Source organism: Lissotriton vulgaris, chromosome 5 (assembly GCF_964263255.1).
Source record: "Lissotriton vulgaris chromosome 5, aLisVul1.2, whole genome shotgun sequence".
Taxonomy (NCBI): Eukaryota; Metazoa; Chordata; class Amphibia; order Caudata; family Salamandridae; genus Lissotriton; species Lissotriton vulgaris.
This window is the reverse complement of record NC_141693.1, coordinates 370,809,106-370,834,396: the sequence shown is the minus strand read 5'-3', so window position 1 is coordinate 370,834,396 and position 25,291 is coordinate 370,809,106. Positions and strand designations below refer to the sequence as shown.

Sequence of the window (25,291 nt, the reverse complement as noted above, 5' to 3'; positions counted from 1 at the left end):
CTGGTCGCCGTGTGGTGTCTTTTTCACTGGCGTCGAAGGGCGGCTCCCCGCCCTTCCTGAGGCAGAGGTGTTCGTCGGAAGAGCGGCAGGTCCCTCATTCTTCGGCTCCTTTTGACTTCCAGGTCTGACCCCTGCCCGTCCCGCCTGGCCTCGAGGACGCCCGCCTTAGTTTGCAACTGTCGCCCACAGATGAGCGGCTTTCTCCACTGCGGGGCCCTACTAGGCCGGTACGGCCTTCGCTCACACGGTGTCCACGGCTGTGGGCATCCTGCACATGGATGACCCGGTGGCTCACTTTCTGGCGGACCATCTATTGGAGGTCCTCCACCTGGGCTCTGGTGGGAGGGAAATCTTATTTCCCTTTGAAGGTTCGCTCCTTTTATCCTTGATGGGGGCTTGGAGGCGTCCTGCCTCGGTGGACCTGGTGCCTCAACATCTGCTACACCGGCACCTCCCAGCGCCGCGTGACCGGGCGTGTCTTCCCTTCACCCCTCGGCCGCCAGCCCCCTTTTGCGGACTGCTTTTCCCTCCCTGCTGCCACTGTTGACTCCGCCATCCCGAGAGGCCCGCTGGCTGGACCCTTGGGGGCGCAACGTGTTCGCCTTGACCAGCGCTGTCCTGCGGACCCTTAACACTGAGTGTTTTCTGCCTAGGGCCTCCTCCTGTTTGTGGGACTCAACTGAGTCTCTGGGATCCGCAGCGTCCCAGGAGACTGCTCAGGTGGACTTATGGCATCATGCATTGGATGGCCGGGAGCTTGTGGCATTTATTCTCCACTCCGCTCTGGACATCTCAGAGGTGCTTGGCTGGGCCATGGCTTCCTCAATCGCTCCATGTCGCCATGCTTGGCTTCGGGACTGAGTATTCCCTGAGAATATTCAGGAGCAACTCATCGGCCTTCCGTTTAATGGCAGCCTGTTGTTCCATGCCTCGGCTGACTCAGCCATCCAAAGGCTCTTGGCAGGGCTCCATGCTCCTCCTCCTTCTCCTCTGCCTTATCCGCCTCCTTCTCCATCCCCTCCTCAGTGACTCCTGAGTTGGGCTGATTCTGGGCCTTTTTAGGCTGGTTGTTGTGGCTGTGAAGTGTGTTTTCTGGCCATGTGAGTCCTTCCTTGGGACTTTGGCATTTATGGCTGCTGAATGGCCCATTTGTTGATTATGTGTGTGTGTTCTGCTGGAGTTGTTGCGCAGACTTGGCCCTGAGATTAAGCCTTCTGCTTTGCTTGGGCTTCTTGTCAAGCCTTCCACTGGGGTGTTTTTTTCCCCGTGCCCTTTTGTTTTTCCTCTGTTGCGGAAGTTCTTCCAAAGAGGGTACCCATATCTTGGACTTAACGTACCCTATGTGGGGTAGTGGTAGCTGTCATATGGCTTGCGCTCTGCTAGGGGGTTCTGGTCGACTTCGGGTGCCTGTTCTCCATGATGTCTATGTAGGTATCTTTTGCCTCTTGAGGTTGTGTGCGCGGCCACTTGTAGTGGTGTGCCCGGGCATCTTCTTCTCTCCCTGCTCCTGTCCTGAGGTCTGGGATGATCCTGTGTCCTCTGTTGCCAGGCGCCATCTACTTGGCCTTCCTGGGGCTTCGGGCTGTTAATCTTGCTTCTGGCGTCTTTTAACTGCTGGTGCTGTTCTGGCTGGCAGGTTCCTCTCCTTCCGGAGTATGTTCGCCTTCTTTTCCCTTGTTTCCTTGGGTCCTCTGGGCTTCTTCTTCCTCTCTTCCTGTCTTGGCATTGGGCAGAAGCAATGTTGCCTTGTGGGGGAGTGGGGTACTTCGGCCTCTCAGACCTTGCCTTGGTTCCTCCGCCGTGGGTGTACAGGCCTCTTCAGCCTTCTTCTCCCTCCTCCTCCTCCTCTTGGGGTCGGTGGAGTTTTGCTTGTGGGAGTTTCCATTGCCTGGCAGAGACGAGGTTCTACCTGGTCCACAGATCTGGTCCCCTGTTGGGCCCTCTGTTCTGTATTGGCTGGTGGGGTCCTTTCGCAGACCCTCCTCCCAGGGGGTATTGCTAGGGTATCTATTTTAGTTGAAGTAATCTGTGGCTAGTAGTTTCTATCAGATGTACGCGTTAATTACCTTCGGTAACGATATATCTGGTAGAGACGATTCTAGCCGCAGATTCCTTCAGCGCTCGCCCTTCCTCCCCGTTCTGCGAGGACCCTTGGGTTGGTCTTCGGTACTCTCCTCCCAGTGGGGGGCTGTGTCTTTTGTGAGTGCCTTCTTTGTTCTTGACAGGTGGCTCAGTCTGGGGGCTGTTCATTCCTCCTTTAGTTTTTTGGAGAATGGGGTTCTGGTGCTCCGGTGCCCTGCTGCTCCGGCTGCTCAAGGTTTGGGGGGGGGGGGGGGGATCACTTCTATCGCTGTCCTCCCCTCCCTTCCTTCCAGTGCTATCCTCTGATTAAGGGTCAGCTGGCCATGTCTTGCCCTTGTCCCTCATGGGTGGTTGCCCTCTATGGGTGGCTTGGAGGTTTGTTGTCCCTTTCTGTCTTGGTACTGCCCCCTTCCTGGTTCAGGGTGGGGGTGGTAAGTTTCCTACGCCTGCCATGACTTTTATGCATGTTCCTTGCCTCTGGGGCACAGGGGTCTAGGCTGTCTGTGGTGCCAGGGTGGCTGCGCAGGGCTCTGCTTGTTCTTTCTTCTTTCCCTGCCTTTGGGTTCCGCGGTGTTGCAACTGCTCTGTGTGGTGTTGTTAGTCACCGTTTCTTTCCGATGTTTCTGCTCTATGCACACTGTTCCCATGCGTCCACAGTTTTTTATCTGGTGGTTCCGCGTTGTGGTGCGGAAAAGTTATCCGAAGAAAACTGTTGTAGGCGCGGCGCGTCTTATGTGACCTCGCTGACTTCACGTACATGGTCAACGCCTGGGCGGAGTCGCGTGATGTCGTCCCACCCCCTGCGCGCAGGGATGCTGTGGCAGAAAAGTTTTCCGGATCCAGTCTCATGCCTGGGTATAATTCTACCTGATGGAATCTGCGGCTAGAATTGCTTTTACCAGATACATCATTACCGAAGGTAAGTAACTCGTAAATTCGTCTCCTGAGGTTCCTTCCTCTCCAGAGATCTGTCATCTGTTGGTGTCTTCCTCCCCGGTGACAAGGCGCCGCATTGCTGCCTTTTCACTAGCATCTTCCAGGGAGGGCTCCTCGCCGCCGCCATGGCCTAAATCCTTGAACCCTTTCCGTGGCTCGCGGCTGGCTTTTCCACCTGCCTCTTTTCCTTCCCCTGGGGCCCCTCAGGTTCCCTATTCATCTCGGGATCCCCCGCTATTCTGGGGCTGGCCGCTTCCCCCTGGACTTGGGGACAGACGGCTCAGACTGCAGTTGCCCCCATGGAGGGCTTACTTTCTCCTCTGCGCCCCCCTACTAAGGCCAGTGTTGCTTTTGGTTGGGCTATTTCCACAGCCGCTGGTATTCTGCGGATGGGTGAACCTGTCACTCCATTTCTAACTGATAACCTTTTGGAAGTTCTCCGCCAGGGCTCTGGTGAACGGGAGCTGTTACTTCTATAATTCTCTAATGGGGGCTTGGGCGCGCCATGCCACGAGTGATCCGGTGCCTCAGCCGCTACTGCATCGCCACAGTCTGGCTCCGCACAACCCTGTCTGCCTTTCCTTCCACCCTTCTACTCACTGTTCTCTTCTGCAGACGGCTTTTCCGTCCTTACCGGTGGTGTTGTTTCCTCCGTCTTGTTAGGCCCGGTGGTTGGATTCATGGGGTCGTAACGTCTTCGCTTCTTCCAGTGCTGCCTTGCGGGTGCTCATCACTCTGTGTGTTGGCTAGGGCTACTTCCAGCCTGTGGGACTCTGTGGAGTCCCTTCTTTCTCATGTCTCCCATGAGGTTGCCCATGCTGATCTGCGGAGCCATGTGTTGGATGGTAGGGTGTTGGCTGCGTTTATTCTTCGTGCGGCCTAATGTTGCCAATGCTCTCGGCTGTGCAAGGGCTACTTTTATGGCTCTCCGTCGCCATGCTTGGCTACGTGATGTCTGTTTTACACTCATTTGAACTCCGCCATTCCCCCTCCCCCTCCTCCTCCTCAGTAGGCTGGTTTGCTGATCCTCCGTGACTTGGTGGGAGGTGTTATCCTATTGCTCCTGCGATCTGGTGTTTGGAGTGACCGTTAGACTTTGTGTGGTTTGCTGTGCCTTTGAAGTCCCTTGGTTCGCCCCTCTCTTCAGTTGGCTGCTGTTTCAGCCCCATTTTGGCAAGAGTATACTTTTTGGCTGATTACCAAGCCTTCTGTTGTTTCTGCCACAGGTTTTATGGTTTTGTTCTTTGATGCAAGATTTTCTTCCCTAAGAGTGGTTCCCATCATTTCTTTGGACGTGTCATACCCTAAGTGGGGTATTTGTAGCTATTGTATAGCTCTCTCTTTCGCTGGGAAGGTGTGGACTTCCCCTTGCGGGTTCCTCGCCCTTCCTGGTGTTGCTGCATTCCGCTGGTGCGGCTTCCTGGTCGTGTCTTTGCAATCTATGGCGTTGTGCTGCAGTGTTTTTTGCCCTTTTGTCTGCCGTTTGGCTTGGCCCTCTGTCTGGTGTTCTAGAAGGGAATCTTTCCTGTGTTGACGGCTTGGTCCATCTTACTTGTTTCTCTACTTATCTTCCGGCTGTTCGCACTTCTGCGCAGGTCGGTTCTGTTCCGAACGGTCTCCTTCTGGGGTCGTTCGGGATTTTTTTCTGGCCTTGCCCTTGTTTTTGGGCCCGGCATAGTCTGGGTGTTTAGTTAGGTGGTGCTTGTCAGCGGCCAGCTGCATCTGCCTGCTCTTCTGGTCTGCGGCAGGGGGCCTTGGCGTGGGCCCTAGCTCCCCTGCTTCTTGTTCTGCTGGAGCCTTGTGTGACTAAGTTTTTCATTCGCGCCTGCCCTTATTGACTGAGGCTCCGTTCTGTCTTGGCTATCTACTTCAAGCTGTGGCAGATTCGGCTGCCCTCTTCACTATATGTGTTTTCCGATTGAGGCCTTTGCCTTGGTTTCTACCTCTTCTCCTTGGAGTCTTGCAGCAGTTCTCTTCCTTGGTACTCCTCTGCGTTGCCCCGCCAGTATGAATGCTGGCGGGGGTCTCTAGTACCTTGACTGGGCTTGGGGTGCATTGCCCTTTTCGCCTTATCCATGCTTCCTCCTGCTTGGTGGGTGCTGGGCTGCCTTTCTTTTCTTCTTAACACTTCCCCTGTGCAGTCGGTGGTTCTGCACTATGACAAAGTCTCTTGTGCTTGGGGTACTGGGCTGTTCTCCCTGTCCCTGTGACTCATCCCCTATTGGGGCCCTGTGTTGTTCAGGCTGGGGAGGTCCTCTCGCAGACCCTCCTTCCCCTTGGGTATGGCTAGGGTATCTATTCTACGTTAAGGAATCTGCGGCTAGTAGTCTATCAGATTTATGAGTTACTTACCTTCTGTAACGATGTATCTGGTAGAGACGATTCTAGCCGCAGATTCCTTCATAAACCGCCCTTCCTTCCCGTTCTTCCAGGACCCTTCCTTGGTCTTCTGCACTTGCCTGCCTCCGGGTGGTTGTCTCCTGCAAATGCTCTTTCTTACTCCCTCCCTAGGGGGATGCTTGTCTTGTTGTTTGCTCCATTCCTTCCTTTCTGGTCATTGGTTGATGGTTTCATGAGTACTTGTGCGCCCCTGCACCCTGCTCTCCAGTGTGAGGTTTGCTTGTGTCCTTCTTTTCGTTGCTTGCACTTCTGGCTCCTTTGCAGTCTTTAGGGTTTAGGTCCCTTGTCCTGGTCTCGACCCTTTGCTCTTTTGGGAGATATCTCTCCGTGCTGAAGTTGTCTGGGGATGAATTGTTGTTGCTCTTTTGTTCGGGCCTTGGCGCCCTTCTCTGTTCTGGGCGGTGGTGGCAGACTTCTTCGTCGTCTGTACAATTTTTCACATACTTTCTGCCCCCAGGTGGGCTGTTGTAATTGTTTGCGGTCTTGCTTTGCAGTAGCTGTGCTCTGTTCTTTCCTTCCAGGACTTTTGGTGCATGATAACTGGCACTATTCTGAATGGTGCTGTTCCTCTCCATTTGTTTCTCTCCTTCCTGTTTAGCTGATTTTTTTCGCATACTGTTCCTGTATTCTCACAGTTTTTATTGTGATGGCTCTGCGTTGTGGCACGGAAAAGTTCTGCGAAGAAAACTGACCTAGGCGCGCCGGGGTGAGACTTATGTATCCTCGCTGATGTCATTGACGCGGACGTCAGGGCGGAGTCACTTGGTGCCGTCCCCCCGGTGCGCAGGGATGCTGTGGCACAAAGTTTTCCGGATCCAGTCTCACGCCTGGGGATAATTCTACGTTGTGGAATCTGCGGCTAGAATCGTTGCTACCAGATACATCATGACCGAAGGTAAGTAACTCGTACTTTAGTGTAATTCTGTCCAGTAGTTTATGCGATATCGGTAAAAAAAAAAGTCTCAAGCTGGCAATAAAGTGTTAACACTTTGTATATCTCTGCCGCTTAAACTCACAAGTCAATCCTATCAATCACCAGCTAAGTTTTCTGACTTTGTACAGCACTCTGCCTTTTGACCAGTTTGCTTTATAGCTATACCACATACATACAATGACATTTTCAAATATGAAAACATTGTCACAATGTGAAAAGCTTTAGGCAAATCCAAAAATGCCTTTTCAATAGAAAGTGTTTCTCAAATATAACACAGTGAAATCAGCTCTGTCTATTGTATGATTCGTGTGTGTGTATATATATATATGTATGTATATGTGTGTGTATATCTGATAGACTACTAGCCGCAGATTCCTTAACGTAGAATTTTCAACAGGCGCGAGACTGGATCCGGAATATTTTTTGCTACAGCATTCCTGTGTGCCGATGGACGGCATCACGCAACTCCGCCCAGGTGTTGTCCGCGTAAGCGCCTACGTCAGTTTTTTCCTTTTCCACGTGCTACGTGAATCCGGTTCATGTTCCGGGCCTGTTTAGGCCTTTCCCTTTCTATTTAGCGTGCGTTTGTGGAAGCAGTGTACGGATGCCTTCGGGCTTTAAGAAGTGGTTGTCTTGTGGACGCCTGATGTCGACGATGGACCCTCACCTCATTTGCATGTGGTGCTTGGGGGAACATCACGACTCTGATTGCGAGGCGTGCCAGCAGTTGAAGCCAAAGTCACGGCGGGAGCACCAGATGAAACTTCTTTTGGCTTGCATGTCCAGTTCGGCTTAATCACCTCGCTCGGCTTCTGCGGAAGGTTTTCGAAGCCGCTGTCGTCATCCTCATCCCTCTCCTAAGCCGCAAGAGCATCGCTCACCTGTCGGTAAGTGTCACAGTTTGTCCCCGTGGGCTGGTTTCAGGCCTATTGGGGGCGTGGGCTCTCCGTGGGTGATGCGCCCCCACGTATTGCCCCCTATCCACCGTTTCCCGGTGAGGGGCATCGAGAGCCCATATGGAGACATATGCGGCAGCTTTGCAGGCCTCGCTGATTTCTCCTCCTCCCCCTCCTGTGACGTTGACGGATCCCTTGCGTTGTGCGGGGCCCTCCGTGGCGTCTCCGGCGACTCCGTCACCGGCTGGCTCGGTTACAGGCTTGGAGGATGTGGTGCCCTTGGGGTGCTTCCCTTCGGGGGTCCCTCCTTCTGTCCATAGTGCCCCTGCTTCGACGCAAACTCTTGTGGGAGTCCCTGTGGTGTCGCCGGGGATCGGGTCACATCACCAAGCCCCTCTCAGCCCTGTGGACAGGCGGTGATCTTGTCTGAGGCCGAGGTGACACCGCTACGGCGCCAGCACCTGCTGGCCCTGGCGGCGCCACATGGGTCGGCAGACCCCCCTTGTCCCATCATGGGTCGAGGCTGGCGGGGGACCCCTCGTCCGTCCCTGGGTCCCTCTCGTCCCTCCACGTAGGAGTGGCTTAGCCACCTCAGCTCTGGCCCAGCCCCAGTCTCCTGCGCCATGAGATGTGGCGGAGGCCTGTCCGGCGTCTCCTTTGGCGCTAGATGACCACAAAGTCTTGCCTCAGGTTGGGGACTCTACGGCACGGGACAGGCTCCGGTCGTGGACTCGTCTTCAGATGCCCCCTCTTCCCCGGAGGTTGGGCGCCTGCTGGTGTTATCCTCGCCTGAGACGGGCCACCGCGTCGTGGCCTTTTCCCCAACGTCATCAAAGGAAGGCTCCTCGCCGTTGCCGTGGCTGCAGATTTCGCCGGAGGAACTACAGGTTCTCCACTCCTTGGCCTCTGTTCCGCCTTTCTGGACCTGGCCCTTCCCCACTCCGATTGGCTTAGGGGATGGCCACCTTAGCTTGCAGCCGTCGCCCACAGAGGAGCTGCTTTCCCCACAACTGGGCCCTACGGAGGCGGGTTCGGCCTTTGCTTGCGCTGTTTCCACGGCTTTGTGGATTTTGCGCATGGGTGATCCGGCTGCCCATTTCCCCGCAGATCATCTTCTGGAAGTTCTCCACCAGGGCTCTGGTGGGAGGGAGCTGCTGCTTCCCTTTGAGGGTTCGCTCCATTCTTCTCTGATAGTGGCGACCCGCCACAGGGTATCCGGTGCCCCAACACCTTCTGCACTGGCACCTTCCAGCACAGCGTGACCTGGTGTGTCTTTCCTTCCACCCTTCTGCTAGTAGCCCTCTTTTGCGGACTGCCTTTTCCTCCCTGCCGTCGCTGTTGTCTCCACCATCGTGGGAGGCCCGCTGGCTGGACTCTTGGGGGCGCAATATGTTCGCGGGCCCTTAACACTTTGTGTGTTGGCTAGGGCCACCTCTTGCTTGTGGGACTTGGCTGAGTCCCTTGGATCTACAGCTTCTCAGGAGAGTGCTGGTGTTGATTTGCGGCACCATGCGTTAGATGGTCGGGAGCTGGCAGCGTTTATTCTTCGCTTTGCTCTGGACATCTCGGAGGTGCTTGGTCGTGCCATGGCTTCTTCGGTTGCTCTTCGCTGCCATACTTGGCTTTGGGACAGTGTTTTCCTGGAAAATGCTTGGGAACGGCTGGTAGATCTTCCCTCCGATGACACTCTTTTGTTCCACGCCCCGGCTGACTCTACCATCCAGAGGTTCTTGGCGGGGATTCGGCCTCCTTCTCCTCCTCCTCCTCCTCCTCCTCCTCCTCCTCCTTCTTCTTCTCCCCCTCAGTGACCTGTGAGTAGATCCGGTTTTTGGGAGTTGTCCTTTCGTTGTAGCGAGTCGACCCATTTGTGCGATCTGTGTGCTTCATGTGCATTCGAGTCCTCTTTTTGGGACTGTGGTTCTGTTGGCTGCGGGCCGGCCCTTCTTGACTGTATTTTTGCTTTGGGTTATCTACACCAGGTTTTTGGCTGCTTGACAAGCCTTATGCGGAGGGTTTTTCCCGCAGATCTTTCTGTTGTCCTCTGCTGCGGAAGTTTCTTCCTAAGAGGGTTCCCACGTCTTGGCACTTAACATACCCTATGTGGATTAGTGGTAGCTGTTATATAGCTTGTTCTGTGGTTGGAAGTTGTGGTCGCCTACGGGCCTCTGTTCTCCATGGCGTTTAAGTATGTTGCAGGAGCAGTTCCCTTATTGTTGGGTTGGAATGCCTTTTGTAGCGCCCCGGGGTATCCTTCTCCGGGGTCGCTACGCTGTTAGCCTGGTCTGACCTACTGTCTGACCTACCTGGCGCCTTGGCTCTGGTTCCGCTTCTTTTTGTGCTGTGTGTGCGGGCCCCTCCCGGAGGTGTGTCCGGGCCCTTCTTCGGCTTCCTGCTCTTTGTCCTGGGGGCTGAGATGGATTTTGTATTCCTTCTTTCTTTCAGGCGCAGCCTGCCCGGTTTTCCTGGGTGCCCTGGGCTACTGTTTCTGCCTGCTTTATTACTGTCGGCGTAGTTCTGTCTGGTCTATTGACTTCTGACTGTGGTAGGCTCAACTACCCTCTTCGCGGGGTGTGTTCCTGGTGGGGTGGCTCGTCTCCTTGTAGCCTCTAGGTTGAACTTCTTCCTCTTTCTTGCCTTGGCCTTGGATGGAGGTCCTGTTGCCTTGTATGGGCGTGGGATGCTTTGGCCTCCTCTTGCCATGCCCTTTTTTCCTCTGCTGAGTGTGAACGGGCTTCCTCTTCTTTTCTTCTTTCTTCTTCCCGCTTCCACCTGGGGGTCGGTGGTGTTGTGACGGTAGGGGTTCCCCTTGTCTGGGGAGACAGGGCTCTTCGCCATGTCTGTTGGACTCGTCCCCTTTGGCACCCTCTGTTATGTCCAGGCTGGTGGGGTCCAGACCCTCCTTCCCCGTGGTTATCGCTATGGTATCTATTTTACATTAAGGAATCTGCGGCTAGTAGTCTCTACCAGATGTACGAGTTACTTACCTTCGGTAAAATGTATCTGAAAGAGACACGTTAGTGATAGATTCCTTTCCTTACAATATTCCCCAGGTGTCAGTCTGGATACAGAAAGTTTTCTGCTTAGCAGTACCCCTGCGCACCAGTAGGTGGCGCTGTGCGGCTCCGCGCCTGTCACTGGCGTCGTAAGGGCTGAGATGATGTCACGGAGGCTACTTAGGCGCCACCAATGCACGCGGACGTTAGTTCTTTCTTTTTCCGCACCAAAAGCGCAGATCCGGATTGAGCACGTACCTCTGTCATTTTTTGACCACTTTTTTGAGTCTTTTTGTCTCCTGGTGCATGTAGGGATGCCCGGCTTTAAGTCTTGTGGGTCGTGCCGCTGTAATATGTTGGTGGGGGACCCCCATGATGTCTGCCTCTACTGCCTGGAGACCGACCATGACTCCCGGGATTGTCGGGACTGCTGTGCCTTGGCCCTGAAGGCCTTGGGGGAGCAACTTCGGAAGTTGCTGGAGGTATGGCACTCCTCTCACCGCCGCTCCGGGTTTATGGACCGCTCGCGGGACCGGAGCCGTCACTCCTCGGGCTCTAAGTCTTCACCTTCAGATTCCGGTAAGTGACGCTATAAGAAGTCGAAGAAGCGTGTTCGCTCTCCGACGTCTCCCCGTCACTCCCCGGAGGCAGACGAGGGGACGGGGCTCTGCTCCGGCGGCTCTTCTGGAGGTTGGGAGTCCCGCGGCCTACCCGCTATACCCGGGTCTGTCAGCGACTCCCGACTAGGTGCAAGAGTTCCTTGCTGCAATGTGCCGCCTATGTAGTCCTCGGGCTCTTGCCCGTGCGCCTGCGGGCCCCGCGTCCCGTGTCCAGATCCGTTGGCCCTGCGGCACCGCCTCTGGTGCCGGCGCCACTGGATCAAGCGCCCTCAGCCCCAGCCCCGGTGCCACAAGGTGCAGCACTGCTGGCTCCGACCCCTGCGCTGCCCTAGGGTCCGGCCCCAGCTCCCCCCCTGGCTCCCCCGCTGGTTCCACCACAGGCGCCGCACTGGATGCCATTTATTCCGCCCCTGCCCTCGGACCATTTTGTTCCGACCTGGGATCCATATTGGGTTGCGGCTCCGGTTCGGCCCCGGCCGGCGCCGCTCCTCGCGCCACTGGCCCCCACTCTAGCTCCGGCCCTGCCGCCGCGGCCGGCTCCTTCTACCCCGGAGCCGGATGAGGACTGGGACGGCTCCGAGGACCCCCTTGTGCGGCAGTTTGACTCAAAGCAGGATTGTGTTGATGATCTTTAAGATGCGTGTGACCTTGATGTGTCTTCTGACCCTTGGTTTGCCTCACCTCCGCCTACAATGGAGGAGGGCGCTTCCTACACTACGGTAATTCGGCGAGCTGCGGAGACTCTCCATCCCAACCTCCTTACGGAGGTACTGCAGACGGCGTCTGTGTCGCTGGAACCGCTGCTCCCTTTCAATGAGGCCCTTACCGAAGTCCTCTTGGGCACTTGGTTGCGGCTGACCTCGGGAGCACCGGTAGATAAGAACGTCGCTAGGAGTCATCAACCGGCGCCTTGTGACCCTGCCTTCTTGACCACTCATCCCACGCCTGAGAGCCTTGTCATTCAGGCCTCGACGTCAGAGTGCCTTTCCCACGGCTCTGCTGGATAAGGACTCTAAGAAGCTGGACCAATATAGCAAGATGTTGTTCTCCTCTGCCAGCTTGGGGGTACGTTCGGTTAATACCGCCTGCTTATTTGGCCGTTACTTCCACGCAGTGTGGGATACGGTAGCAGAGATCCTGCCTTAGTGTTCTGAAGAAGTCCAGGCCGTCCTTTCCCAAGTGATTTCTTGTTGAGGGCGATTTCCACGACTGTGGCGATGCAGCACCATGCCTGGTTCCGGTCTACAGGGTTCGCGGTTGATGTCCAGAACTCGCTCATGGCCATGCCCTTTGATGGCTCTCGCCTCTTTGGCGACAAGGCGGACAGTGCCCTGGAGCACTTTGAAGACTCAACGGCCACGGCTAAGTCTTTGGGTCTTTCCACAAAGAGCTCTGCCATGCCTGGGTTTCGTTCCTTTCGTGGCCAGGGTAAAGGCGCCCAGACGCGCTCCTCAGCAAAGCCTGCACAGAACCTACCTCAGCTTGGCCACGGACGCCGCTTCTGCAGGGGCGGGTCTGGTAACCAGCGGGTGGGTCAGTCCACCTCCACACCCGTTGCTTCCACCTCCAAGCCTTCCTAATCCGAGCTTCCGGGGGCACCACATGCCGGTAGGAGGCAGGGTTTGTCACCTCCACCACTGGTTCGAAATCTCATGGGACATGTGGGTGCTGCAGATAATCTGCCAGGGTTTCTCGCTCCCCTTTCTGTCCTCCCCTCCAGCCATGCCACCTCTGTGCCACTGCATGTCGGGGGATCATTTGTCTCTTCTCCGTCAGGAAATCATGGCCCTCCTGGCCATGGGGGCCATTGAGTACGTTCCCGATCCGGAAGTAGGGAGTGGTTGTTAATCCCACTTCTTTCTGGTCCCCAAGAAGGACAAGGGGGGCCTGCATCCCATCTTGGACCTCCGAGACGTCAATCACTTCCTCCGGAAGGAATAGTTCAAGATGCTGACTCTGGCTCAGGTCCTGACTGCCCTGGACCCTGGAGACTGGATGGTAGCATTGGACTTGCAGGACGCCTATGCTCTTTCAGCCTCTCTCCCGGTTTTCAGTCAGGATGACCCTCCGGCTTCTGGGTCTGATGGCCTCCTGCATCCTACTGGTGACGCATGCCAGATGGCATATGCGGGCTCTGCAGTTGGACCTGAAGTTCCAGTGGGCACAGTATCAGGGCACCCTGCCCGATCTCGTCCAGACCTCGGGGGGCGCTGACCAACAGTCGCAGTGGTGGCTCACCAATCGCGACTGGGTCAGTGGCAGATCCCTCTCCCTCCCCCAACCGGAGCCCACAGTGGAGACGGATGCGTTCCTTCTGGGATGGGGAAGTCACATGGGAGAGGCGGAGATCAGAGTCCTCTGGTCTCCGGCGGAGTCCCGGCCCCAAAGCAACCTCCTGGAGCTGCGGGCGATCCGCTTGCACTGAAGGCATTCCTTCCCCTGACATGTGGTATTGCAACAAACAGGGTGGGGTGGGGTCGTGGACCCTATGTCAGGAGGCTCTGCGCCTCTGGACATGGCTGGAACATCAAGGCACTACCTTGGTGGTTGCACCAGGCAGGTTCTCTGAACGCCAAGGTGGACAAACCCAGCCGCCGGTGCTTGATGGATCACGAATGGCGTCTGAACTCGAACGTGGCGCAAGGTTTCTTTCAGCATGGGGAGAGCCTTGGTTAGATCCATTTGCCACATAAGAGAACGCGCAATGTCATAACTTCTGCGCGTTGGAATTTCCAAAGTGGCACTCGCCAGGCGACGCTTTTCATCGCGAGTGGAGTTGCGATGTATTGTACACCTTTCCGCCAATACCACTTTTGCCCAGAGTGCTGAGGAAGATTTGGCACGACCGGGCCCAAGCCATTCTTCTGACTCCGGACTGGGCACGAAGATACTGGTATCCCAAGCTACTCAGCATGATGGCGATTGATCCCCTGATCCGACTGCCTCTTCGGGAGTTTCTTCTGTCGCAGCAGCAGGGGACGGTCCTCCATCCGAACCTGTCCAGCCTCCACCTCTGTGCGTGGAGATTGAGCGGTGACAGTTGACAGCTTTCGATGTTCTTCCCGAAGTCTGAGATGTCATTCTGGCACAAATACAAAGATGGGGGTTGGAGGGTCTAAGGGAATTTAAAGACCGGCCCAGGTAATTTCCCCTAATACAATATCTAAATACAAGAAACCTGGGGGTCTATCATCAAGACAAAGGTGTGTCTAAAGCCATACATAGTGTCAAACAACTGAATAACTGTGCGGTAATTAAATGGTCTAGTTATATAGAGTATAGTAAACCAACGCATGGAACCACCAGCAACTTTAGGTGAAATCCAATGTCCAGAGATGGATTACCATCAAAATCTTGTTGGTGATGTAGTTTTCTCATGTGGTCATCCACAGGGCTAGGCTGGTGTGTCTCTAGATCAATTGAGACTACTACCAGGACAGCCTGTCAGGACTGGGGTCACGCCCGCAGTCACTAGCCGACCATGCGTGGGATCACCAATTGGAAAAAGGTGCAGTGCAAAGAGTGAAGGTGTGAAGAGAAAGTGACATTAAAAAAGAATAGAGGACTCACGGTAAACTTTAATGAGTGAAGAACCACTTTCAATTTAAAAACCAGAACAGCAGTATAAACAAATGACTGCTTTAGGGCCCTAAATTAGTCATTTGTTTATACTGCTGTTTTTGCGCTGTTCTGGTTTTTAAATTGAAAGAGGTTCTTCACTCATTAAAGTTTACCGTGAGTCCTCTATTCTTTTTTAATGTCACTTTCTCTAGAGACACACCAGCCTAGCCCTGTGGATGACCACATGAGAAAACTACATCACCAACAAGATTTTGATGGTAATCCATCTCTGGACATTGGATTTCACCTAAAGTTGCAGTTTACTATACTCTATATAACTAGACCATTTAATTACCGCACAGTTATTCAGTTGTTTGACACTATGTATGGCTTTAGACACACCTTTGTCTTGATGATAGACCCCAGGTTTCTTGTATTTAGATGTCATTCTGGCAGCCAGGCGTTCCTCCACAAAAACGGTATACGCCTGCAGGTGGAACAAGTTTGTGGCATGGTGCACAGCAAAGGCTGTGGATCCCCTTTCTGCTCCTCTTTCTAAAGTATTCTTGTTCCTTCTTTCTGTAGCCCAGCAGGGCTCTGCTATGGGCACTATCGAGGGCTACCTTTCAGCCATCTCTGCCTCCCTTCGGCTGCTGGATCAGGCTTTTTTTTTCAAGTCTGTGGATCCCCTTTCTGTCCCTCTTTCTGAAGTTCTTCTGTTCTTTCTTTCCTTGGCCCAGCAGGGCTCTACTCTGGGCACTATCAAGGGTTATCTTTCTGCCATCTCCGCCTTTCTGTGGCTTCCTGATTAACCTTCTCTTTTTAAGTCCCCTGTTTTTAACCGCTTTCTCAAGGGCATTACCCACATGTTTCCTCCCGTGCCCTTCGTAATGCCTCAATGGGACTTGATTCTTGTCTTGACTTTTCTGCTGTGCGCTCCCTTTGAGCCTTTTCATAACTGTCCTTTACGTCTTCTTACTCTTAAGACAGCTTTCCTGATTGCTTTCACCTCTGTCAGAAGAGTGAGTGAGCTCCAGGCCCTTTCTTCGACACCTCCTTTCCTTTCCGTTCATCCGGACATGGTGGTTTTGAGGACCCGTCCTTCTTTCTTTCTAAAGGTTGTCATGCCCTTCCACTTTGGAAGACCATCACTTTGCCAACCTTCTTTCCGCCTCCTTCCAGGGAAGAGGAGAGGCTCCACCGTCTGGACCCAAAACGTTCCCTTGCTTTCTATCTACAGCGGACACAACAGTTCCGGGTGGATGATCAGCTCTTTGTTGGCTACGTGGGCGCCAAAAAAGATCGGGCTGTGCACAAACGGACCATTTCCCGGTGGGTCATTCTGTGCATCAAAGCATGTTACTTTCTGGCCAAGAAGGAGCCTCCTGTGGGGTTGCGTGCCCATTCGACCAGGGCGACTGCAGCCACTACTGCCTTGGGACGCGGCGTTCCCCTGCAGGATATTTGTCAGGCAGCTATGTGGGCCTCGCTGCACACGTTTACCAAACACTACTGCCTTTACAGTCAGGTCCAGAGAGACAGCTTCTTTGGCCGTTCGGTGCTCCATGACTTTCTGGTGTAATCCTGTTCGCAGACCCATCACCGGGGTTGGTATTGCTGGGATATCTATTCTAAGATAAGGAATCTATCAATAGCGTGTCTTTTTCAGATGCACAAGTTACTACTTGTGTAACAATACATCTGTCTGAGACATTAGTTAGTGATAGATTCCTTACCACCCCACCCATCCTCCCCGTTCTGCGAACTGATTACTAGGGTTTAGGTCATCTCCTTTTAGGGCCCTAGTTTTATGCACCAACGGTCAGTTTCATGGCTCTGCGTTTCGGCACCGAAAGTTGTGTACAGAACTGACGTCAGCGCGCATGGGTGGTGCCTAAGTAGTCTCTGTGACGTCATCACGGCGCTGACGACGCCAGTGACGGACGCGGAGCCGCACAACGCCACCTACCGACGCGCAGGGGTACTGCTAAGCAAAACTTTCCGGATCCAGTCTGACGCCTGGGGATTATTCTAAGGTAAGCAATCTATCACTAACTAATGTCTCTTACAGATATATCGTTACACAAGTAATAACTTGTGCTTTCAACTGCTTGACAGAGAGATTTGTAAAAAATAAAAATAAATCAAGGAAGACTGCTAAGGATGTATCTGTCAGCACTGGAGATCAGGGTCAGAATTTTGTAGGGCACAAACACCAGCACCAGAGGAATGTCCGCGTAGCACCAGGCACTAAATCAATAGCTTTCACCTGAAGGACAGCAGGTCACCAAGGTTGATCTAGCAGAGTCACCTTGTGTTGAAGTGGTAGAGGCAAGGGCAAACGTACATCTGCTACCAAGCAGCAACCAGCTTTTCAGCCCTCTAACACTGGTCAGGGGAGGGCTGGGAGTTATACCTTTTGAACTGGTAGGTCATGAGCTCATATTGGCGGCTGTTATCCACCATCGTGCACTGCTGTTGTGTAGAGATTCACACAGTACCTAAAATATTCCACCGTGCCATCACAAGATAAACAGGGAACATGGAAACCTTTTAAAAGAAGTGCAAGCACTTCTAAAAATAAATTAAGTGGTTATTTAAGGAGTGCCTGTCACTCAGCCATTACAAGGGGAAAACTCACTATTTTTCCTTATTCAAAAAATCACAAAACACAAATGGCCTTATTGAGAGGCTGCTTCTGATTGAAGAATTTCAAAATGGTCACCTTACAAGATGCCAGTGGATTTCTAACAGTAGATTATATGGCAACATTAAACCTTAAAGATTCACATTTTCACATCTTAATAATAAATCAGGTGCATTGCTAGTACTATAGGTAAGTGGAACACATTACATTTTCAAAGTCGTACTGTTCAGCTTGATTCTTTTTTTAAACATTTACTTTGTCTAGCTGTATTGGCAGCACACCTAATGTACAATCAAACTTGGATCACTGACTGATAAAGGGATCATGTCATGCTCACTAGCTCACACACTTGGCAGATGATTGTTTTTCTCCACTAACTGGGTTTCAGGATCAGTGCTAATAAATCACATCTGTGTCTGCTACAGACATTTCTTAAGAGACGTTCAGTTAATGTGGAGGGAAAGCCTACAGCAGCGATGTGTGTGTGATGAACTTTCCGTGGGTCATCGCCTTTTCCAGATGTCACGTCCTCCGACAGTGAGAGCAATAATGAAACCGTTACGAATGATTGCCCCAGCCCGAACTCAAAATTACACATGCATCCATTGTCTAGCCAGACCATTGTCACAAGTGATTTTCAGTGCTGACATGTCTTAACTAAATATCAGCTACTCCTTTCTTCCCTAATCCTTTCAACACTAATGCATCCCATGCTGTTCTGTTTTTCTTCCTAGCATGCACATTTCTCCTTTGTATCCCCTATTATCTCCTTGCTTTTTCTCATTCGCTAATCATTAAACCAGCCATCATTTACCTCCCTTTGCTCTGTACTCCTATTTCTCACCTACTTATATTCTCTCTCTTGTGTATCTGGTGTTATGTACTTCTATGTAGCATAATGGGAATAATGGCATGACTTTGATGAATTCTTCTCTCCCCCAGGACAGCAATGGTCAGGTTGCCGGAGGAGGGGTGTCTGTATATTACTCCCATGTCCTACAGATGTTGTTCTTCAGTTATTCTCAGGGAAAATCTTTTGCTGCCACTATAAACCGGTCCTCCCTGGAGGTTCTGCGGCTCTTCTCCATAAACGTAAAGAGGTGAGAAACCCTTACTGTGCTGCGTAACTGTATCTTCCTACCAGGGGTAAATAAAATAACAAGACCTTTTATATTATCAAGGTTGCCTCACTTGTCATTTGATTTAGCTTGATTTTCCTTAACCAAATTAATATGCTTGAATGTGGCTGTTATTTAGCTAGTAAATGTTATATATGTGTTTGTGTCATAGAAATTAAGAATAATTGTTGCCTGATAAAACCCGTTATTTAGCGCAACTATTCCAAAAAGCACACATTGACGTGTATTACTGCAGTGCAAAGGTCAAATTAGAGTTTACTAAAGTACAGTAAATTATTTGACGTGAGAAAAACAGTTTGCAGGTAACATTTACTTTACACCCAGACTCAATTGCCCTCATTGTCATGGGTTCTCTTCAGTACGATGGTATCATACTGCACAACTGTTTTTTGTTAAATAACTTTTGTTCGAACAAGTAAACATTAAAACATACCACAGCATAAAGCATACATGCAGATGTATGGAGTATAATATGCTATTTGTTACCTTGGATGGGGGAAGCAGATGGAGACTGGTTCAATCAAGGCTTTGCCTCTTGTGTGTCAAGGCCACGCCCCACACTTAGCACAGTCACCAGTAGGTAGTTCTGTTTAGTACCTAGTTTCCATAGGAAGAAAATTTTTTGTTTTGCCAATCATTTTAGCTCCATTTGAAGAATCTTCATGAAATGTTTAAAACTAGTTCATCAGTCACTCCAGCTGCTGTCTGGAAAGTTTCAGGGTGATTCATCAAGCGAGGCCAAGGAAAACACGTTTTCCCATGCAATTTACTATAGGGATTTTAAACACGACTACAGACCGGACCGCTGAACGGACTTCCACCAAATTTGACAGAAAGCTAAATCTTGGTCCACTAGGTGTGCTTTTTAGGTCTCGGCCTGCGTAGGCCGAGACAGGAAATGTTTGTACAGTAGTACCTCTGCGCGTCAGATGTGGGCTTCGAGCGACCCTGTAGCGACATCTTCTTCTGGATGTGAATTCAACGGAGTCGATACAAGCCCCCCTCCGATGCGCTGACATCAGTTTCTTCTTTTCTGCCCTTACAACGCGGATCCAATCAGTAGTTCCTCTGGCTTTTTTTTTGTGTGTTTTTTCTGGGCTATCTCGACAATTTTGTCAAAAGAACAGTGTGCCTTTTCTAGTCATCCGGGTTTAAACCTTGTTGTTCTGTGGACAGCAAATGTCGGCCACAGTACCATTCTACTTGTATGTGGTTCTTAGGAGAGCACCATTACTCCGAGGAGTGCGATTCATGTCAATGGCTTCGACTGAAGGCGCTGAAAGAACGTCGGATGAAGCTTCTTGAAGCGCAGTTGTTGCAGACTTCAAAAATGTCCCCTCGGCCTCTGCCCTCTTCGTGCTTCAAGGACAGGCAGCAAGTCAGATCCAGGAGCCATTCTTGTGGATGTCACTCTTCCTCAAAATCTAAAGGGGAGTCTCTACGCAAGCGATCAAAGTCACAACGTTGACCGACTTCGTCACATGAGGTCTGCCAACAGTCTTCGGCTGAAGTCTCGGTGCATGAGTCTACCCTGCGCCTCCTAACCTACCCTGGTGGTGGGATAACTCTGACCCATATAAGAGACTATTACAGCTCTCTCTATGGTTTTTTTGGGTGCTCACCTTCCCCTGGCATGCACTTAGGCCCCAAGGAGATGCACAACACCGTGACTGTTTCCTCGCGGGTGCCCTCTGCGTCTGTCCGGTTACTGGATTTCAAATCTGTTCCGATTCCGGTGCACAGCCCTTCGGGGTTACCACCTTCGGGGTCTGGTCCTCCTGGCAATGACGTCAGGGTCTGACCGGATGCCTTTGACTGTGTTGTCAGTGCCGTTAGATGTTCCACCATCTTTCAATGCTGAAGCCGAGGAGTCAACTCTTCAGCATCGGATGCTGCATGGGTGGACCCGTCCGTGCTTCCTTCCTCCTGCTTTTCCTGCGTTGAAACATGATGTTGGGGGTAATGGAGAGTTTCCCGCCAGTTTCTGATACAATTCAACCTCCTATTGAGTCTAGATGGTTAGTTGCATTATTGGAAGATAGTGGTTTGTAGTCTTCTCCAGCCTCAGGCCTTCTGTTAACTTCTAGTTTGGGGACAGAAGTGGGCTCCTTTAAAGCGAATATACTCCAACGGATTTCTACCATTCTGGAGATATCTCTTCCCTCTGTAGAATGGACAACAGATCCATTGCTTGGAGTCTTTTTTCAGAACCAATCAGTAGAGTCAGGGCTTTCTCTTAGCACAGCTCTTTATGATATTCTGTTGGGCCTAGTCTAAGCCTGAAACTGGGCCCCTGTGGATCATTCATTTTTTCACAGACACTGGCAGACCCCAAGAGATCCAATGTGTATTCTTAGGCATCCAACTCATCATAGTTTTGTGGTGCAGGCTGCCTTGGCGCTCAAATATTGATAAGTTCCCTGTTGTCTCCCCAAAATGGGAGGCCAAGAAATTGGGTAGCTGTGGCAGGAATATTTTTCCCTCCACACGTTCAGCACTGCATTCTCTCAATGCCTCTTGTGTCCTTGGATGCTTATCCTATGCATAACGGGGCTCAATAGAGGGCCTGGTGCACTCACTTCCGGAGGAGACACAGAACTTTCTCGTCCCATTGGTATGTGACAGCCGGCAGGTGAGTAAACTGATTATTCATTGTGGTATGGACACTACTGAGTGTGTATGTTGGGCAATGGCCTCTCCAGTAGCACTCTGTCGTCGTGCCTGGTTGCGCACTTCGGATTCTCAGATGCTGTTCAAACTACTTTGTTCGATATGCCTTTTCATGGCATATGCCTTTTTGGTGGCCATGCTGTCTCTGCTTTGCGGAGATTAAGAGCTAGTTGGGGTGCAGCTGAGTCTTAACCCTGCTGACAGTTTCCTCGTTTTCTTGTAATGGTTTATATGAGGAAACCTTCCATTCCAGTAAGAGCCATTCATGTGGTGACACCCATTGGCTTTTCCATTCAAACTTCCCTTTATAGGGTGATACCCGGTGAGGTATTCCTGCTTACTGCAGGTAATTTTGTTCAGTTGTTGTCACCGACAGGTTATATTTCCAATAATCTGGAACATATGCTATTTTGTAACTTTATGTACACCCATACTGACCAGTTTTTTTGCAAGGACTGGGTTTCTACCAGAGTGCTTTTTCTATCATGAGTATCTAGAGTTGTGTGGATACACTGTGACCTTGTTCCCTGCTTTGCAGAGATTATCCTTGTTATGCATGGTGGGCACTTTGAGTTTGCCTCTGTATGGATAAGTTCCGTTATCTGGATTTCAGTTATCTATGTTTGAACATGGTGCGTTAGTAATCGTGCTACGCACCAGTGAATTGTTTATTTCTCCTTCTTTTAGCCATGGGGTATTTTTAGCATTCACTATCTTAGTTCCATATGGGAAGTTTTGGGGAGAGATGCAGAATCCATTGCTCGATAGGATTTAGTCTTGACCTGGACTTTTTATGGCAGTTTTGTGTTGCTTTTGTTTTGGCAGCAAGTTTTTTTTGACAAGCGGCTATGAGTGTTGAAAGTCTGTCTAATGCAGTGTTTCAGATCTCACCTCTGCCTAGAGATGTCATTTGTTTGGTGCAACTGTGTTTTGTCCTTATCACCTTTCTCTTCCTCCTTTCTGGGCGGATGTAATTTCTTCTAGTATCTGGAATGCTTTATATTTCTTGTTTTTCATAGACATTGGTCATTTACCAATGCTGCTTGCAATAAGGGCATTTTCTTACTGTCTAGTTGTCCCTAGATGTCGCCATCTTACTCCTCATTGTTGATGATTGGTGGCTAATTTTCATCTAAGATTTCCTTCTGAATGTGTTACTTTAACATTATAGTTCCTATCTCCGTATTTAAGGAAGCAGAGATTTTCCTTACATTCCTTTCCCTGGAGGTTTTTTCCCTCCTAATGGGATGTGAGAGAGATTTTGTCCCCTAAAGGTCTATTAAACATTTTCTACCTTAATTATGAATTTCGCCTCATTGGACAAATTTGTTTCTTCTCCTTCCCTTTTTTCCTTCAGGGAACGAAGTCTGTATTTCCTTACTTAGTAAAGGATATATTGTGTCACAGGCTAGGACATTACTTTCTTGCCTCAGTCCTTATGGTGGCACTGTCACTGCCATCCACCTTTCCGTTTCCTAGGGCTTTCTACCTTAATGACGGTGATGCTTCATCTCTTGTCGATTGTTAGTCAGAATTGGCTACCTGAAATCATTGATTGATAAGAGCCTGTTGTGTGTTTGCCTTTATTTCAACTACAGCCTATTAGAACTTGCTGATGGCCTTATTTTCCTTTATGGCAGGAGGTTTTTCAGCTGCTGTTTTTTAATTTCTTTTTTCTTTTTGGATATCCGCCTCTTGGTAGCTTTGTCAGGCGGTGAGGTTTGCTTATACGCGATGGTCATGGTTGTTGCCCCAGTATTGGAGCTTTCATAGATTCCCATGCTTTGTATCATTCCCCGTCGTCGGAATGGGAGCCTCTGTAAATAAAAAATACCTTAGTAGTAAGCACAAAGTGAAAAAATAGGCCTAGGCCTCATCTCATTTTGTAGCTTATCCACCTCTTTTTGTAAAAGTGACCAAATTCTTGCAGTAGCCAATCAGAGCAGCCTCACCCATAGAACCTTCCTGAGAGAGCCTCAGATTTTCTACTGCATGTTGTGCAAGGGAGTCTCCATTGAGTTCTTCTCAATTTTTCTCAACTTCTAGTATTTTTCTACAACTTTGCCTGTGTTTCGTCATGTCTGACAAAGAAAAGAAAGCACTTTTTAGAGCCTGTGCTACTTGCTCCAAAAAGAGGTTGTTTGTTGAAGAAAAACATGAAGACTGCATATACTGCTTATATCCTGATCATAAGGCCACTGACTGCAAGATTTGCAGAACCTTCTCCACCAAGACCTTGAGGGACAGAGAGGGACGCCTCCTGACTTGGCTACAAAAAATGAAGGACCGCAAGGAAGTTCTGTCTTCAGACAGTGAGGGCTCCTCTTCGAGGGTGTCATCTAGAAAATCGAAGAGGGGTAGATCTCCCCCCTACTACATCTGATGAGCCCCATGTCAAGGCCTTGCCTGGGACCTCTGATAGGTCTCATAGGCCTGCTTCCCCAAAATCTCCTCACCGCGGTGAAAAGGAGAGGCAGGGACAGGCTGAGGAGTCGCAACCTTCAAAAAAAGGCTAAAAAGATCGTCCCTGTGACTTCACCACCCTCTGACAAGGAAATATGGGTGAAAAAGCCTTCTACTGCGCCTCAGGAGATTGTTTCAGACAAGAAACAGCGTTCGTCGATGATGAAAACCACAGGTACGTCGACGATTTCTGTCAAGAAAGACTTGTCTGTAAAATTGGCCTCGTCGACGGGCTCATCGACGATGGCGACGACGGCAACTGCGCCGTCGACGACGTTTAAGAAGCCTGATGCCTGTTTGTCGTCGACAAAAATGACTTTTTCCACGATGACGACGAGAGTCGCGACAACTACGAGGACTACCATGTCGACGACACCTGTGACCATGATGCTGACAACGAGTTCCGTCGACGACGATCCAGCCATCGTCGATGATGACCCTCTCCCCGTCGACGATTCAGACTTCAAAGACGAGCGCAGGTTCTTCGTCGGCGCCTCCGTCGACGAAACAGTCTTTGAAGATTCAACCGTCGACGACGTTTCCTTCGACGACGTCGTCGACTGGGAAACTTGCAATTTCTCACAGAAAAAGACAAATAACACCAGAAATGACATCTCCACGGCGAGTTACACGGTTACCTCCTACCCTATTGCTGGATGAGGACTCTGAAGAAGAGGCCTATAGCGATTACGGACCGGCTTATAGCCCATCTGACTTACAAGTCAAATTACAGGAGGAAGGTGAAATGAAGCAACACTATGTTCCACAAGACTATTATGACCAACACGAGAGGCCTCACATGCAGGTTCCTTTGCAGAAACCTCCACGTCAGTCTCAGCAGAATATGGTAGCGATGCCATCCACTCTCATCTCTGATCTACAGTTAATGTTGCAGGACTATCGGAGGCGTTTTCCTGCTCCACAGGAGGTTCAACAAGTACGCCCTCCTACACTTCCACCTCAGTTACCTCAACCATTGGCAGAACACTCTTTGCCTTCAAGAGGGCGTGACCCAGAGCCTGTAGAGCATCCACAAGAGGTGGTGCCCATTCGGGATGATACGGATGATGATAATGCCTCATCTGATGTAGATCAGCAAGTGGACCCTGACCAAGATCAGAATATAGACTGGAATCAGGATGGTCTTCGAGATCCAGACGTCACAGGGCCTGATACCGCAATCTCTCCTCCAGCAGATATTGGAGGTTTTCACAACTTAATGGAACGGCCATCCAAGAGATTTGGTCTTCCAGTTACCACAGTCCAGTCTGAATGTTTTTTGTACGACTTCAAAGAACCATTCCGAAAGTCAGTATGTTCAATCCCCATTATTGGTCTGAAGGCTTAAAAGCTATGCAGAATCCGGCCACGGTCCTCCCAGTTCTCCCCAGACTGGAGTAAAAATATAAGGCGCCGGAGGGCAGCCTGGCATGTCTGCTAGGTCAACCAAAACCGGATTCGGTTATCTCCCAGGCCGCACAGAGTAAGTCTAAGAACCCATTCACGCCGCTAACAACGCCACAGTATAAAGAGGGCAGGCGTCTGGACAATGTTGGAAAACGATTCTCCACAATGGCCAGCCTCCTCGTTAGGGCGGCTAACGCTTTGGCGATTCTGGGGAGATACGATCGCCAGATGTGGTGTGACCTCTCCCCGTTTGTGGAAGAACTTCAGGATGCATCTAAGGACTTGGTCAGAAAGATCTTACTGGAAGGGGAGCGAGCCTCTTCTGAGGTAATCGACTGCGCTATGGATATAGCATCTACGGCCTTCCGAGCGCTAGCCGGCTCGGCAGTTTTGAGACGCCAGGGTTGGTTGCGAGCCACGTGGTTTCGACAGGAGGTACAAAATAAAATTCTGGATCTGCCTTACAATGGGGAGATGTTATTTGGCAAACACGTGGATGACGCCCTACAGGGCATAAAGAAAGATATAGATACGGCCAAGTCC

At 51.0% G+C, this 25,291-nt stretch overlaps 1 protein-coding gene across 14 annotated transcripts in view; it reads left to right on the top strand.

Moving 5' to 3' along the window:
* The window catches only part of UBR4 (ubiquitin protein ligase E3 component n-recognin 4), a 1,723,360-nt gene that overhangs the window by 653,919 nt on the left and 1,044,150 nt on the right, over nucleotides 1-25,291 (top strand). For all 14 annotated transcript variants that reach the window (XM_086921716.1, XM_086921718.1, XM_086921717.1 and 11 more), the window contains exon 25: nucleotides 18,012-18,169. In XM_086921716.1, coding sequence (XP_086777842.1) covers nucleotides 18,012-18,169 — 158 coding nt within the window. The remainder of the gene's footprint in view (nucleotides 1-18,011; nucleotides 18,170-25,291) is intronic.